General features: G+C 39.7%; 1 protein-coding gene across 1 annotated transcript in view; it reads right to left on the bottom strand.

The window, feature by feature from the left end:
* Positions 1-18,891, bottom strand: part of NIPAL2 (NIPA like domain containing 2) — a gene marked incomplete at its 5' end in the record, with an annotated part of 81,447 nt that overhangs the window by 25,051 nt on the left and 37,505 nt on the right. Inside the window, 2 exons of the mRNA XM_040433856.1 lie at positions 5,902-6,037; positions 8,075-8,171. Coding sequence (XP_040289790.1) covers positions 5,902-6,037; positions 8,075-8,171 — 233 coding nt within the window. The remainder of the gene's footprint in view (positions 1-5,901; positions 6,038-8,074; positions 8,172-18,891) is intronic.

The following is an 18,891-nucleotide window of genomic DNA, read 5'->3' as shown; positions in this document are numbered from 1 at the left end:
CCCAATGACAACACATAAATGTCACACCAAAAGAAAGAAGAGTTGTCGAGTTGTCATAGGATTACTGGAGAGATTTTCATATATTTTAAACAAAATGTTGGTTGAGCCCGCCAATTCCGGCAGGATCAGCCTGCCATCTAATGTGTATGGGGCCACCCGACTCTCCCCCCAAGGGCATATCCATTTCAACAGCGTCATCAGGGAGATAAGCCACTGCCAGAGACGTCTCCACATTCAGGACAGATGTATGCTCAGTCTGAGTTGTGTATGGGGGAGGAGGGCCAGGAGAGATAGCTTTAGACCAAACAACTATTCCTCCTTATCTAATGTGTGTGGTCAGCCTAAGCAATGGGCGTGTGACTTTAATCAGGTATCTTTCTGTACAATTGTAGGGTAGGGTAGATTTTTGCAGTAAGGCTTTGACCAAGTTTTTAATATTGATCCTTATGATATAGATTGGTGGAGGGTCCGATTCCTGGAATTGCTGCTGATCAGCTGTTTGAAGAGGCCATGGCGCTTGGTGAGAGCATAGGCCTCTTCCTAGGCCAGTGATGTCACCTTCATCGGTCACATAGCCTAGGTGCAGCTCAATCCCATTGAGGTGAATGAGGCTGAGCTACAATACCAAGCATAACCGCTATCCAATGGACTGTGCTTGGAGGCTCTGGGGAGCACCATGGTCTCTTTGAACAGCTGATTGGCATTGGACCCCCACCTAAGTTGCATATCCATCTACTGAGTATTGGAAATAGAATATAACATATATTTGAAGGGTGTATCCGCTTTGGACAATTCTAACTTATTAGAAGGGCCCTTGCCAATAAGCTGGTCACAAAGTCTCACTGCTGGAACCACCAGCGATCAGCAGTAATCAGTGGGGAAACCGGGCAGTAAGTATTGAACTCCCCAGCAGCGTCCCTATAGGGGAATTTTCACTGTGGCCATTTTTGGTGTTGTTATTTTTAATTTCCCATATCTGTATTTAGACACAATCCTAAAATCCTTCAGTTCTTGCACTGTCCACTAAACCGAACAATAGGAGCCACTTCCTGTCCTAATAGGGTATATGAAATGGGTTTTCTAAATTGGACATCCCCTATAAGAGGGAGTTCACACCACTAAAGAACTAAAGGAAAAGTTGGGGTAGGACATAAAATAATTAATAGGAAATGGGAATGAATCATAGAATTGTTGACAAAGCTAAGAGTCCTATGAGTCCTCCTGATGTGGAACCTATTGACTTTCAAACAGCTTTTGTAAAGAACCGCTGAACAGAAAGAATTATAGTAAAAATTGTATTGGTAACCATTTCTTTTTTTCCTTTATTGCAGCGCAGACCCTAACCCCTTTTTATAAGCTCAGATCCTATTCAAATTAATTCTAGGGAATAGGATACCCTAGTTCTGTGATGGCTAACCTCCGCACTCCAGCTGTGGTGAAACTACGACTCCCAGCATGCTCCATTCATTTCTATTGAGTTCAGAGAACAGCCAAGCAAGTGTGCATCTTGGGAGTTGTAGTTTTACCACAGCTGGAGTGCCGGAGGTTAGCCATCACAGACCTAGTATATCCTATTCCCTAGAATTAATTTGAATAGGATCTGAGCTTATAAAAAGGGGTTAGGGTCCGCGCTGCAATAAAGGAAAGCGTAGAGGTAACACAAAAATCACTGGTTCTTTTTATGCTGCTTCCTCCAATCTCCTCCTTATCCTTCCTCCTTCTTAGATTCTGAACCAACGAGCGGTGGTGGATATGCTTCTCACGCAAAATCGTAATCTTGAACATCACATGGAACATATGATAAAGCCCGACCAGGGTTTCGCTCCCGCTTCGTCTGGGGTGTTTTAGTTTCACTTTCGGGTATGAGCGGTATTTATCACTACATCATATCCTCTCACTCTTGATCTCATTGCTAAAAATGTCCTTATACCATTTCCTCGTTATTATGGCCCTTTTTTTCAGTATTGCTCAATCATTTAAATAATCATATGCATATATGTAAAACACTCATAAATAAAATAGAACAACGATCAAAACTTTCTCTTCATTTACATGTTCACCTGACTGTTCAAAAATAGCAGTACCGTGCAAAGTGATACTCCTGAACGGATCAATATCCACATGATTGCCCCACATGGGTTACACGTGAATTCCTGGATACTAAGTACCCTGTAAGAAAAATTAACACTCATATAGGCTACATCAATCCCATCAATGCGACAAGGTACTGCATCCCGCACCATTCTCTACAGAGAGACTCCATGTGTTCTCACCGCAATCCATGTCATCTTCCCACAGGACACCGCTACACAATGAGTAAAGAGCCCTGTGTCCTCAGTTTTAGGGATCATGCACACGACCGTATGTAATTTGCCGTATTTCGCAGTCCTTTGTAGGATTTTTCTACTCTGTTCATCATAATCTCTTATTTTGGAACATTTACGATGGCAGCTGCTGACATCGATATAACCATTGCGATCTGTGGGTTTGAAAAAGGTCCTCGTATGGATTAACCCATCCTCTACTATAATTTCTAAATCGAGGAAGTTAACTGTTTTTCTGCTAATGTTTTCCGTAAATGTAATATTCCAAGTGTTATCATTGATATACACAATAAATTCTCTCAGAGCGACTTCCTTTTATTTCCAGATACATAGACAGTCATCTATGTATCTTTTCCACAGAATAAGACTGCCATCACCCTTCTCTCTACTTATTTAGGGGTCAATATACACTCACCTAAAGAATTATTAGGAACACCATACTAATACGGTGTTGGAACCCCTTTTGCCTTCAGAACTGCCTTAATTCTACGTGGCATTGATTCAACAAGGTGCTGATAGCATTCTTTAGAAATGTTGGCCCATATTGATAGAATAGCATCTTGCAGTTGATGGAGATTTGAGGGATGCACATCCAGGGCACGAAGCTCCCGTTCCACCACATCCCAAAGATGCTCTTTTAGGTTGAAATCTGGTACCCGTCTGGCACCAACAACCATGCCACGCTCAAAATTTCTTAAATCACCTTTCTTTCCCATTCTGACATTCAGTTTGGAGTTCAGGAGATTGTCTTGACCAGGAGCACCCCCCTAAATGCATTGAAGCAACTGCCATGTGATTGGTTGACTAGATAATTGCATTAATGAGAAATAGAACAGGTGTTCCTAATAATTCTTTAGGTGAGTGTATATATGCTCCCAATACGGCATTAATAAATTGGCGAAACTGGGTGCGAATTTCGCATCCATCGCCGTACCATGGGTCTGCAAGTAAAACAGGATCTGAGCTGCAGTACCCAAGAATGACCACTACACGGTGTATAGAGCTATGGTGTTCTGGCTCTGTACACTGCAACAGCTGATTTCTAGGGGTTCCAGGTATCGGAACCCCACAGATCGGATATTGATGACTTATTCTATGAATAGGTTATCAATGTCTTAGTTACATAAATCTCCTTAGAGACAGTCAACATATTTTTGCATTATTCAAGAGCTTCTCATATTCATAGTTGCCAGGTCTTTTTATTCATTCCGTACAATATTCTATTTGGGTCGAACTCCCATCTTACGTAGGAAGTGATATGAAACATTCATCACAGACAGATGTTGAATTCTTTGAAGTGCAGTTTAATTAGCTGTTTTCTTTGCAGTGAATTTATTTTACTTGCTGTCCTGGAACATACACTCATTGACAAAAAAAAAAAAGTAGGAGTTGTTGGAACCGAATGAAACTTTCTATGTGTGAATGTAATGAGGATGTGTGTAAGTGATTACAATATTGGAGCAAAAGAATAATGGGGTCATTTATTAAGACCAAAGTTTTAATAACCCTGTGCTGGCACTTGATGCGCCTAAGTTATGTAGAGGCGCCACTTAGACTTTGGCCGTGTGACTTACTTAAATCTATGCCAGCTCCCTTGCTGGCGCAGATTGAAGTCATTTTCTATGCCAAAAACAGGAGTAGAAAATGATAGAGAGACGGGACGGCTGGCTCGGCCTCTTCCCCGCCCATACCACACTCCCATTTTCTACCACCTCGGAAAAGTGGCGTGAGTGGGGAAAAGTTGCAGATTCGGCCACAAATCCCCTTTGATACCAAATCTGCAACAAAAGTATGCCAGGGAGTGGTATACTTTTCATCATTAACTTTATTGGGAAAAACTGTACAAGTTAAGGCTACTTTCACACTAGCGGCAGCCTTCTCGCGCAGGCTGTTCCGTCAGGGAACTAGCCTGCCGCATCTGTGTTGCCACTAGTGCACCATGCCACCGGAAGTCCGCTCTGGCTCCATTGTCTATAATGGGGGCGGGCCGGAGGTCCTCCCACAGCACAGCAAACATGCCACCCCACCCCCATTATAGTCAATGGGGCCGGAGCGGACTTCCGGTGGCATGGCGCACTAGCGGCAGCACGGATCCGGCAGGCTGTTCCCCCTCCGGAACAGCCTGCTGGAGAAGGCTGCCGCTAGTGTGAAAGTAGCCTAACAAGGGGATATAGACCCTGTTGGGCCTCCTCTAGCCTGACATACAGGTTCCATATGGTATCCTGCAGCATTTTTGCCCACAGATATTAAAGCTGGGCATTTGTAGGTTGCAGAAGTTCCAGCTGGTTCCATAAATGCTCGATTGGCGATAAATCTGGTGACTGGGCAGGTCATGGAAGTTGTGCAATCTGGTGTAGATATTCCTGGAAAACCCTTGCTGTGTGTGGAAGAGCATTATCCTGCTAAAAAATACCAGTTGGAAGCCCTGCAATGAAAGGAACACATGTGGCTGCAGGACGTCCTACACATATCACTAAGCTGTTAGTGTCCCTTGTGTCAATACTAGGGGTGACAGACTGTCATATGCGATGGCTCCCCATATAATTACACCAGCAGTTGGGACAGTGTGCTGCTCCACAGCAAAGGCAGAATGAAAGCGCTCAACACGAGGCCTCCAAACTTCAACCCAACAGTAATGGTAACTCAAACAGAACCTGGATTCATTGCTAAAGATGATACTGTCCAAGTCCATAGCAGTCCAGGTTTCTTGTTTATGACACCACTGCAAAAGAAAGTGAAGGTGGCTGGCTGTCAATGACAGCAGATTTCCATTTTCTAAGCACTGGGAAAATGGCCGGGACGTGTGTCAATGAAACTGTGGTAGCTGCTCATGCTTGTCAGCGGTTTAAACGTTCCTCTCTACTGGTGGTTTGTCTGGGCCGTCCAGAGCCTCACGTAACCACTGCTCACAACACCTCCTAACCGTTAAGTCAGAACGGCCTAGATAGTGGACAATTCATCAAAATGACCATCCTGGTTCTCTGTCCAATAATGTGCCCACTCTCAAAGTCTATCAACTGGGCTAAAAGTCTTCAAGTGCGTCGTAGAGGCATGTCTAGCAGTCAACGATCTCTCACCAATAAGTACACTACCCAAATGTAGCCTCTTAGAGCATTTTTATAGGACAATGGTGGAAGCACTTTTACGCCCTCCTGAGGCAAGACACAATGTCTAAGCAGACCACACTTGTAATCATTTACACATCTGCCTGAGACATGGCTGCCTCCCAAATTTTGTAGCTATCCAACATTTCTGGGTGCATTTGTGTGATTTTATTTTTACTTCTAAAGCACAGAGAATAGAAGCTGACATTTCCATGTCTAGTTAATGATGAAACTGCACTGACTTCCACTAATGAAGATTAATTATACTGATTCTTTGTCCTGATTTTAACTATTGCATCAATTATTTCTCAGTGCAATACTAAGACAAAAGCAAGCACAGGCCGACATATTACCGCAAACACAGACAGAACAGTCATTAAGATTCTGCTATAGAAGGACCCGTCTGGTCAAACAGACAACTGAGGGCTGTCAGACGGGAGGACACACTTCTTGCTAACAGCGACATGACTTACTTGACCTGAAAGACACATGATGCGACCATTGCAACTACCATGACGTAGAAGATGGCGTACGTAAGCTGCATTTCCCCCTTGAAGGTCGTTGTTATCATGCCAGCCACAGCTTTTACTGAAATCACTGTTACCGAAGCTGAAATGAATAAGAGACAGATCTAAGACGTGTAATGAAGATCTATCTTATGTATACTGAATATCTATATACATACAGTACACACATAGAAGACACATATAATAGCAGAGATTATTTAAAGGAAGTCTGTCACCTCCATATGGCCATATACAGTGCTTACATTGTCCTATAGCACAGCTATACATAAATGTAATAGTACCTTTGTCTTTTTCATTACACTTGCAGAAGCTGGAAAAACGAAGTTCCCTACGGAGGCTTGCAGGTGACTGGCTCCATTGGAACCTAGAGCAACTCTCATAGGTTGCAATGGTAATTCATTGCAATCTATAGGATAATCTATAAGTGATCAAACAAACGCTTGTTAAAGTTCCCTAAGGGGACTTAAAATATGTGTAAAAAAGTTTTTAAAAATATATAAAAGAATCAAATTACCCACTTTCCTCATAATAAAAAAAATAAATGGCCATACTAATAAAATATAATTTTTCCCGTATGGTGAATGCCGCAATGGGAAAGAAGTCGAAATGTCGCTGCTTTTTCATCTTTTCACCTGTCCCCCAAAAAAGAATAAAAAGTGATCAAAAAGTCATACATACTCTAAGATGGTATCATTAAAAACTATCTATCACCCGAAAAAAATGAGCCCTCACTCATCTCTGCAGACATACCTATAAAAAAAGTTATGAAGGTCAGAATATGGCAATGCAAAGAAAAAATAAATTCTTTCCATTAGTTTTTCTCTTTTTTAAGTGTTAAAACACAAGATAAACTGTATAAATGTGGTATTTCTGTAATCGTACTGACCTGTAGAATAAGTCTGTTTTTCAGTTCACATAAGACATATGAGGGCGGGACAAGTACTTTCTAATGGCACCTTTTTATATTGGGAAGCTGGAAAAACATTCCAAATGGGGTGGAATTGGGAAAAAATACACAATTCCGACATTCAGTTTTATGGTTTAATTTTTATGGCGGTCCCCTAGTAAAGCTGACCTGCTCCCTTCATTCTCTGAGTCAGTACGATTACAGCAATACCACACTTACATTGTTTTTTTTATTTTTATATACTTTAAAAAGAAAACTTGAAAAAAATATTTTTTCTTTGCATTGCCACATTGTGTGTGAAGGCTCATTTCTTGCGGGGCGATCTGTAGTTTATATTGATACCATTTTGGAGCATGTATGACTTTTTATAGCTTTTTATTCTATTTTTTGGAAGGTCAAGCAAAAAAAAAAAAGGCGAATCAGACATTTTTATTGTTTATTCCCCATTATGCGTTTGCCGTATGGGATAAACACCTTAATATTTTAATAGTACGGGCGTTTTGGCAATGATTTTTTTTATTGGTTATTTTTAATGGGGAAAGGGGAGTGATTTGAATTTGTATTTTATTTAAATATTTTAATAAAAAATTTTTTTTTTGCTTTTATATTACATATGATCGCTTCTCCCATAGATTGAAATGAATTACCTATTGGAGTTTCATTATGTTCCCATGGAGTTCTCCATAGGAACATTGCAGTGGTAGGCATAGGAGCCTCCAGCAGGTTCGAGGCTACCACAGACAATGAACGGCTCCCTCGATCTCAGTGCGGGTGAGCCGTTCAGACCCTGGGAAGGCAGATGCCATGTTCACAATTGACCAAGGCATCTAAGGGGTCTAATGTCCATGATCTGAAACAAAATTTGATATGTGGAATATTGGATGTAATGCAATCTGTGGAACTACAACATTCTCAGAAAGTCTTTCAAGTGAATCACACACCAACCAGATGGCCTCCAGTAAGAGTTTGATTTACCGTAAACAAATACTAATGGAAAGAGAGAGGAACATGATGCTCAGATCTAGATATCATCAGTAGGGATGAGCGAACTTGTGTTCGGGTTCAGGTTATCTAAGAATTCCGTTATGGATTCCACTACCACAGACCATAAGTTATGGAATAACGGAATTCTTAGATAACCCAAACCTTGCACGCCAAACTTGAAAAATAAGTTTGCTCAACACTAATTATCAGAAAGCAATGAAAACTCACCCAGCAGAGCGACTAAAAGTAGCAGGACCACTATGTGATTCACCCCCTTCCTCTTGTAGATGTACAGCAGGACACAGAATACTATTACTTCGAGTACCTAGAAAAGAGATCATACACAAGTAATGTGCAAGGTTACAACCCACTGTAGTGGCAATTTATGTGTAAATCTCTTCACTCCAGTCCGTTAAAAATACACAATAGCATAAGATTTTTGGAAACTTGATGGATCCCATTATAGTTGATGGGATCCATCGGGCACCATCCGTTACTGTCATTTGACCATTCCGTTACTATAACAGAGCAGAACATTGGAAATTGAAGCACTGGTGTGAACCCCACCTTAGCTTTTCTTTAGCGCTAGTGATATACACTTTATGACTGAGATACTCCATCTTCTAGGTACTTCTAAACTGAATCTACGTAAGGACCATAAAACAGTTAGACTGGATTCAGAGGGCTGTTCAGATTTCCATTCGCAAAACACAGACGTAACAGATGCCATAGTGCATCCTTTTTATTTTTTGTCTGGACCTATGCATTTGAACGGATCAGTCATGGACAAAAAATTGGCAAAAGTGGTGGATATTGCTGAAAATAGCATAGATCCGGATAGCACACAGATAATCAGAGTAGCAGAAAAGTGGAGGAGATTTTTTACAAATCTTATCCACACACTGCAGAAAAAAAATCTATACAGTTTGACATGAGATGCCGATTTTTAATTCTTTCTGCAGATTTTGATAGTGGCATTCACCCTAATACGTTGAAATTCATAGCAAATCCCTACCAAAAATATTTGTCTGTGACCAAAACGATTCTGTTTGATTTAACACACCAGGATGCATCCGTTCTGTTAGATCGCGGTTATGTTAAATCGAAATGGAGCAAACTGGATCCGTCACTAAAGACAATGTAAGTCAATGGGTGACGGATCAGTTTTTTTTAGGATCCGAAAAAAACTGATCCGGCACCATTGACTTACTTTGTTTTTAGTGACGGATCCGGCTTGTTCTGTGGTCACAAAACGAAATGCTACCGGAATGGAAGACATCCTGATGCATCCGTTTTGGCCCGGTTTTGAGATCCTCTGCTGGATCCAAAACCAGAAAGCCAAAATGTTGATGTGAAAGTAGCCTTAGGAGCTTAAAGGTTTTCTGTCACCTCCAAAATCTGTTTCAATGCAAATATGCCGCTGAGCAGGATAATTTACATAAAAATGAAAAGAAGCATTTCTTGAGATTAGAGGACCAGATTTTCACAAGAAAAGTATGGTTATGTTTCAGGGGTTCTACCCTACATGGCGGTATGCCTACTTAGAAACCAAGTTTGGAGGTGACAGACTCACTTTAATGCATGCTCTTCTTATTGGACTCTGGGGGAGTGATAAACAGAAAGTGCCTACATTGCCCCTAGTGGAGGCTGCAAACAGTAGCAGAAAATGGGGCAACCAGCTTTATAATAGAAGGGAAGCAGGAGATTTAGCAATGTATTTTTGCCAGTTGTCTGGTGTAAATACACTGAAAAATATGATGATCAGAATGAGCGCCATATCTATTAAGCATCTGTTTCACTTTTTCAAACATAAAAGTCAGAAAAAGCGAATGGGATGGAGCAAAACTTTTATTACAATTTATTTAAATTAAAATTTCTTCTGCTAAATATAAAAAAAAACATAAATTTGTCGGAAACCTGGGGCATTGCACTTTGCGTTGCCTTGAAGTATCTGTGTACACCCTGGTATATAGTATAGATACCAAATATGTATAGATAAAAGAAGATGTATTAAGAGGTGTAGTAAGCATTATCAGACAAGGTTGCACCAGTTCTAACTAAAATAGGATTTTTCTTATATATTTAGAGCCAGGGGCAGACTGGGAACTTAAAGTGGCCCTGGAAACGTAAAAATTGCTGTTTGTTGTAGGTGAGTCCAAATTGACAGAAGGCAGGACAACACAAGTAGGCAGGGCCAACAATAGTGCAGCACAAAATACCACCCCTGCAGAACCAAATACCACAGTGCAGCACAAAATACCACCACCCTCGCTGCAAGTGCATCACTGTCCTGAAGATGGAGATGCAGTTGAATTCAGGAGAGCATCAGATCATTATGAACCAGGCCAGCGGCTGTGAGAAGGGCTCAAGAGTCCCTCCGGAGCATCGGCCCACTGGGAAATGTCCCTGTGGGGTCTATGTCCAGTCCGCCCCTGTTGATTAATATAAGATTTTGAAACCTCTGCTTGTCTGGCCAAATTAACATAGAAAGGGTGCATGATGTAAGAAAGTGGACAAAATGACATGAAAACATGGTCTACGTGGGATCAATTTTTCGCATTTAGTTACATTTGTACACGGAAAGTTTCCCGAAAACGAACCCTTTACCCTGGCACTGCATCACCCTACCATATAAAAGTAAGAGTACGAAACCAATTTCTTCATTTGTCTGTGCTACATTAGAGTGTTTAGCCTGTTCCTGAGCGGTAATGATATTCTAACACCTCGCTAATGATGTCCACAGCCAGTTAACCTTTCCTATAGCAATTATCACACAACCCCTATTCTGTCCAATGACCTCATACAACCATGAATTGGACAAATCTGTTTTCCAGGAGTAGGCTGCTAAAATTGGAAAAAACTAAATTTATTTGTCGAGGAAATAAGATTTTCTTAACATCTACAAATTCAAATGGTCCTTCCCTTGCAAACATGTGGATATTGGAAGCTAAATAGACTGTATGGTATGGTTCTTAAAGGGACACTTTCATTACAATTTTTTTTATCACATATTAATAAAAAAAAGGTAAATATTGTAGTTTTTTTTTCATTACAAAAGGGTGGGTAGTTTTCTGGATACAATTTTTTTGTCACTCAAAATATTCTACTTCCTGTCCTTGCTCATTATCTTCCACTTTGTTTGGGCTTTCAGCATGGCAAACAGCCCTGCTTGACCATCAATGTGACCAGAGAGAGCGTCCACTGTAGTGACTTAATTAGAGCATCAGACTGAAAAGTGCAGTGCTCGTCTGTGGACTTTATTATCTACGCTCATCAAGAGAACAATAGAGCTGTTATACTCTAATCCCAGTTCGACACCTACTATTAATAATGAGAATTGCCATTCAGATAAAATATTAACCTCACAGTAAACGGACTATGGGACACTTTTCAATATAGGAGTTTATTTCTCTGTGCTCACTGATACGGAAGAACACACATTTGTTTTTAATTCTCAATGGTAGTGAAGGTAATTTTCTTACCAGAGACTGTATTTGTGAGTTATAACCTTCCTTATGATCCTCAGCTGTGTCATGTGACCATCAATTTGCCTCTCCAAATAACACATCTTATGTGTGGTCAGTTTCTCTATGTATTCCTATGGGAGCCTCAATGTCAGTCTCATAGGAATGAATACAGAAGTAACTGACTTCCTGTCCTGTGTCAGTTGGAGACCACAGTGCTGGTCATATGACACAGCTGAGAATCAGAAGGGAGGTTATAACTCACCATCATTGGTAAGAAAATTACCTTCACTACAGTTTACTTCATTTGCCTTTCTAACAGGACAGAGAATAAACATTTCTTGTGGGAGTGCTTCTTTAAGCTTTTATTTGTGGTCTTTCTGAAGACTCAGTAGTCTTCGGCTAATTTCAGAAGAGTGTATTTTGGTTGGTATTGTGCGTCAATGTTTGTAATCCGAAACCAGGAACAGATACACAAATCATTTGATAGTTTTTTGGTTTATATTCCTCTCCTGGTTCTGGCTTACAAATGCTGGTGACAAATTCACAAGTGTAAAATCGGTATCAATCTGAGGTTTGAAGTGTGTTACAAAATGAAGAAAAATATGAACTGCAAATGGGCTGTACCACACTTTATAAAGGTATGCCTACTCAACCATATGTTTATTTCTGTGTTAGGGAACACGGTCAAGTTTCTTGATGCAGTTTTGGAAGCCACAATCAGGTGTGGATTATAAAAGGAGAGAAAAAATAATGGACAGATAATACTCCTCCTCCTTTTTGAAGTCACTCTTGGTCTTGGCTTCCAAAACTGCATCCAGAAACCTGAATGTGTGGCTGCACCCCGACCATTATTTATATGTGAATACACAGAGGACACATGAAAAATCTACATTCTACAACATAATAAAACATCTCCCCAGTATGTACATAAAATAAAGTGCTGTGATGCTTGTACAGAAAAGACTTATTTCTCCATGAGTTTTGCATGGACTAGTGACAAACTATTCTAGGGTTTAATAAGTAGTCCTTTATTAATTTGAGGGATCTTGAAGGCAATGCACTTTTTGGGTAAATGGGGTGAATGGAATCCATCTTTGCCTATTTTACATAGACAATTATGCAATCTGCAAGAAGGAAAAATATGGTAAAAATCTATTAACAGATGGTTATAGATGATCACATGGCTGCCACCAAGTCGCTGCTTAATTATCACACATGGACATAAAATAAAAGCATATGAGGACCTCTTTATCTCATTTTTCCATCCATGAAGAGTACAAATCCAGGCACAATTTTCACAAAATTTTGAATCTAGCATGCAAAACCATAAACAGATTTGAATTTTATACTGAAAAGATCCACACAAGTATAAAAACACTAATAAAGAAACCCGTCTATCATTGGATCAAGGCGTCTCACTTCAATCAGGAGCCTGGCATATGTCTGTAATCCATTCCACAAACTTTCCATACCGCAAAAGGTCAGAACGTTTTTGCTTTACAGATACACAATCAAAGCCATAATCTAATGAATTTCTAATGTTGTGGTAGAGTCTAAATAAGTTCTGGTATGGTATAATCCTTTCAATGAAGGAAATAGAACCGCAAACACGTTTGATATAATATTGGGTACATATGTTGACATTTAACCATGTCTGAGTCTTGAAAGACCAAGTAAAGACCAATCCTCCTGTTCTTCTTTGCCCGTTGAACTACAACCAATATATCCTGACAGCCCAGACCACAGTCAGTGTTCGGTCAGTGATTTCCATCAGTGATTTTGAGCCAAAACCAGGGGCAGCTCTAAACACAGAACAGGTGCAGATATTTCCCTTATACCTTATGTCTTCGGAGGCTCCAGTCCTGGTTTTGGCTCACAATCACTGATGGAAATCACTGACCAAAACACTGACGTGTGAATGAGGCTTTACCCATATAGCTCAAATACAGTGCTGTCCATAACTATTCATACCCCTGGCAAATTTTGATTTAAAGTTACTTTCATTTAACCAGCAAGTAATTTTTTGACGGGAAATGACATAAGTGTCTCCCAAAAGATAATAAGACTATGTACAAGAGGCATTATTGTGGGGAAAAAAACATTTCTCAGCTTTTATTTACATTTGAGCAAAAAGTATCCAGTCCAAAATTATGCATACCCTTCTCAATAATCAATAGAAAAGCCTTTATTGGCTATTACAGCAATCAAACACTTCCTATAAATGCAGACCAGCTTTTTGCATGTCTCCACAGGTATTTTTGCCCATTCATCTTTAGCAATGAGTTCCAAATCTTTCAGGTTGGAGGGTCTTCTTGCCATCACCCTGATCTTTAGCTCCCTCCACAGATTCTCAATTGGATTCAAGTCTGGACTCTGGCTGGGCCACTCCAAAACGTTAATGTTGTTGTCTGCTACCATTTCTTCACCATTTTTGCTGTGTGTTTTGGGTCATTGTCATGCTGAAATGTCCACTGGTGCCCAAGGCCAAGTTTCTCTGCAGACTGCCTGATGTTGTCGTTGAGAATCCTCATGTATTGCTCTTTTTTCATGGTGCCGTTTACTGTGATTAGGTTCCCTGGTGCATTGGCTGAAAAACACCCCCAAAGCATTAGGTTCCCACCACCATGTTTGACAGTGGGGATGGTGTTCTTTGGGTTGAAGGTTTCTCCTTTTTTACGCCAAATGAAGGAAACATCATTGTGACCAAACAATTCAATTTTTGTTTCATCTGACCATAACACAGAAGACCAGAAGTCTTCTTCTTTGTCCAGATGAGCTTTTGCAAAGGTCAAGCGAGCTTTTGTGTGCCTGGTCTGCATCCGTGGAACCCAGCAGTGTGCAGTGTCCGTTGGATTGTCTGCCTTTTGACAAATTGCCACCAGCAGAGCCCAGATTCACCAGGATGGCATTGGTGGTGATCCTTGGATTCTTTTTCACCTCTCCAACTATCCTCCTGGCCAGCACAGGTGTCACTTTTGGCTTCCGACCACGTCCTCTGAGATTTTCCACAGTGCGTATTTTTTGCTCAAATGTAAATAAAAGCTGAGAAATGTTTTTTCCCCACAATAATGCCTCTTGTACATCTTCTTATTATCTTTTGGGAGACACCTATGTCATTTCTGTAAAAAAATTACTTGCTGGTTGAATAAAAGTAACTTTAAGTCAAAATTTGCCAGGGGTATGAATAATTACGGGCAGCACTGTACCTATCCCTATTGTGTACCACAATTCAACAATTTCACATTAGTTCAGAATCTACAAGTGTGAGAAGTCTTTTCCTACAAAGTTCTCCAACATTTTCCCACATAACGGTCAATGTCTATTCTCTGAAACCAGAAAGTAAGGTTCAGAATTGGTATTTTATGGACTGCATTGTGGTCTCCTGGTCTCTTTTCTCAAATAACAAGCCAGTGTAATCAAATACATGTTTTTCCTTCCTCTTCCTTACACCCTCACACCCTTGTTAGTGTGAGGGCCCTTTTGCTGTCACGGCCCATCTGGTCCCTAATTACTGTAGATACAGCTTGTAGATGTGTAAACCTTTACATAAAAAAATAGTTTAAAGGGGCTGTACTGGATTAAGAACATTTGATTTTTTTAAAAATAAAAATAGCTCCATTGCCTGGGTCGTGTCTTGTATTGCTGATATGAATGGTGATCAGTTGCAATGCCGCGCACAGGCGGTAGACAGGTGTGGTAACTTTTATGAAAAGAAAGCCACCATGTTTTTCTAATTGTGGACAACACCTTTAAATTATTTTACAGACATTTGTATTTTATGGCCAAAGTGAACGTAAGGATGAGGCAAATAGGCATTTCAATCACTTCAGAACTTTATCTCTATGTATTATAGTTGAAATGATTAAGTTGTACAATATGAACATTATGGTATCGAGGCTACAACATAAAGATAACAGACAGAAATAAAATAATCCCTTTCTAAGGTGGACTTTATCTTCACTCAACATAAGTTCATTTCATTGTTCAAATTCATGTCTTCATTCTCAGGACAACCCAATCCCTTATTGTACGAGATGCAAAAAGGAAAAAGAAAAAGTTAATCCCTTAAAGAACAACCTAATCTCTCTATTATATTCAATGCCCAGAGCGGTCTCACCATACTTATCTAAAAAAACAATGCTTGCTGCAGCTGTTGGATAGTATAAAATGCTAAATGTGAAATTTAAGAGGCTGTAAGTCCACCCAAGTACATGACATGTGCATTCATGGGGTGGGTTAACAAAGAAAACCCTAATCCATGTGCCCTATTTGTTGAAAATTTTCCAAAAGTGCGGCAGTCTAAGTATCTCATTCATATAATGTTATTATGGAATCTGCCTGATATCCTGATATGGTAAAAAGGAAATCCTGCTCCGGCGCTTCAAACCCAATTCAGACAGTCTTGAATGTTGAAAGGTTTCTTTATTCCATTGAAAAATGCGCACAAGTAAAACCAACGTGTTTTGGGGAGTTCAGATCCCCTTCATCAGGTTGACATTAATAGCCAATACAGTGTGGGGAGAGAATATTCAGTATGTAGAAAAGGCTGTGGGTGGTGCCCGGGGTGCTTGGAGTCACGTGATGCGTTGTCATGGAGAGAACAACGCTCATCCTATCTTCAGCCACCGCAGCCAATGTAACTTACATTACTTAGGGGCAAAAAGGTGCAGATATACTAAAACTTATGAGGGGGGGACCAATAGAATGTGTAGGCAATACAATAAAGAGATAAAAATGGGGAACTGAAATAAATAAGTTATATAGACAATCCAATTAAATGCACGATACATAGGAGGAAAAAAAAAAGAATGTATAGGTAATACATTATGAATACATAAAAAATGAGGGACTAAAATTAGTAATGTAAACAGTGCAATTAAATATATAATACATAAGAGATGATACCAAAAGGAATATACATAAAAAACTTTTTATATACAGTTGAAACTCGAAAAATTAGAATATCGTGCAAAAGTCCATTTATTTCAGTAATGCAAATTTAAAGGAATTTCAGTAATGCAGCTTAAAATTAGAATTTTGTGAAAAGGTTCAATATTCTAGGCTCAAAGTGTCACACTGTAGTCAGCTGATTAATCCATACCCCCTGAGCAAAGGGGACCTGAGATTGTGACTTTGGGGTTTCATAAACTGTAAGCCGTAATCATCCAAATTATACCAAATAAAGGCTTGAGATATCTCACTTTGCATGTAATGATTCTGTCTCATATGTTAGTTTCACCCTTTAAGTTGCATTACGGAAATAAATGAACTTTGCACAATATTCTAATTTTTCGAGTTTCACCTGTGTATGTATATATAATGCATGCGATATATTACTATTAAATATGATAATATGATACTGTCTAGACTTACATGAGTACTCGTGTCACTATTCGGTGTCATAACCTATATGAAGAGTTGTAGGGTGAAAGGGAGTATATAGGAGCTTCCTAATTTATTGTTAGAAAGAATATATATATAATGGTGGTAGAGAAAGGGGGACATGGGTATAAGCTGGAAGCCTATATACCGTATGTATAATGTAGGTGGAAGGAAAACTATAAATAACTATAAAAGGATAAGAACTGGATATAAATACATAAAATGGCTAGTAAAAAAAAAAAAAAAAAAGAGCTGAAGGATGAGAATGCTGGTATTGATGAATTTTTTTTTTTTTCGTGGCAATGTATTGTGGTGATTGGGATGAGGCTTATAAGTTGATTTCAAATGCCTCATTAAAGGGAACCTGTCACCGGGATTTTGTGTATAGAGCTGAGCACATGGGTTGCTAGATGGCCGCTAGCACATCCGCAATACCCAGTCCCCATAGCTCTGTGTGCTTTTATTGTGTATAAAAACGATTTGATACATATGCAAATTAACCTGAGAGGAGTCCTGTCCCTGACTCCTCTCACATACAGGACTCATCTCACGTACAGTAGGGGACTGGATATTGCGGATGTGCTAGCGGCCATATAGCAACCCATGTCCTCAGCTCTATACACAAAATCCAGGTGACAGGTTCCCTTTAAGTCCGTGTGGATTTAGACTGTTCAATTCAAAGATCCAGTACATTTAGAAACATAGAATGTGTCAGCAGATAAGAACCATTCGGCCCATCTAGTCTGCCCAATATACTGAATACTATGGATAGCCCCGGCCCTATCTTATATGAAGGATGGCCTTATGCCTATCCCATGCATGCTTAAACTCCTTCACTGTATTTGCAGCTACCACTTCTGCAGGAAGGCTATTCCATGCATCCACTACTCTCTCAGTAAAGTAATACTTCCTGATATTACTTTTAAACCTTTGCCCCTATAGAAACATAGAATGTTTCTTATATATTAGGTATATTCCCGCTGGCATATGGGTATTTGCTCGATTGGGGTGATTCTGAAACCTATTGTGCTCCCTCCATGAAAGTCTGCAGCGTGTCTGGGGACGCGGTTTCAAATATAATTTTTTGATATTAGATCGGTGTTTATTCAATCTATTTCTTAGCGTTTGTATTGTTCTCCCAACGTATATGTGATTGCATGGGCATTCAAGTACATAGATCACATGAGTGGAGTTGCAATCCAGTTTTCCAAGAATGGGGTAAAATGTCCTATCACTTTTGTTCTGGAAACATTCTGTTTGGTGGATCATTGGACAACATAGGCATCTTGAATATTCGCATCTTCTGCTGCCATTTCGGCAAACAGTCTTAAAAGTATCTCATTCATATAATGTTATCATGGAATCTGCGGCTGCCTGATATCCTGATATGGGAAGTCTCTCTACCTTACTCCAATATAGTTCTCTTCACTGACTGTACGCTGCTTCTGTGACCAAACCCGGCCATTGACCGCCTCCAGTGAGGAACACTGGATTTCAAACGTTGTGCTTATACAGTGTAGACTGTACTGAATCAAGGGAATGGGACTTCCAATATGTGGACATTGGGGCACATTCCCTTATAGTACAGTGGTGCTTGAAAGTTGGTGAACCCAATAGAATTTTCTATATTTCTGCATAAATTTGACCTGTATCTGATGTTCACACAAGTTCTAAAAGTAGATAAAAATCATCAAATAAAACAAAAATATTTGACACTATCTTGTGTGACCCCCTTTTGTAGCAATAACTACAACTAAACGTGTTTGTTAATTGTTGATTAGTCCTGCACATCGGCTTGGTGGGATTTTAGCCCTTTTCTCTATACAAAACAGTTTCAACTCTCTTATGTTGGTGGTTTCCTCCCATGAACTGCTCACTTCAGGTCTTTCCACAACATTTCTATAGGATTAAGGTCAAAACTTTGACTTGGCCATTCCAAAATGTTATCTTTATTCTTTTTTAACCCTTAGAGGACCAGGAGATTTTTTATTTTTGTTTTTCACTTCCCACAGTCATAACTTTTTTATTTTTCCGTTCACATAGCCTTATGAGGACTTTTTTTTTGCAGGACAAGTTGTACTTTCTAATAGCACCATTTATGGTTGCATACATTTCCAAATGGGGTGGAACTGGAAGAAACACAACGATTCTGCCGCAATTATATTTTTTCTTTACAGAGTTCAAAATTGACATGTA

The sequence above is a fragment of the Bufo bufo genome, chromosome 5 (genome assembly GCF_905171765.1).
Source record: "Bufo bufo chromosome 5, aBufBuf1.1, whole genome shotgun sequence".
In the NCBI taxonomy this organism is placed as follows: domain Eukaryota; kingdom Metazoa; phylum Chordata; class Amphibia; order Anura; family Bufonidae; genus Bufo; species Bufo bufo.
The sequence above is the reverse complement of the archived record's forward strand: the minus strand, read 5'-3'. Positions and strand labels throughout refer to the sequence as shown.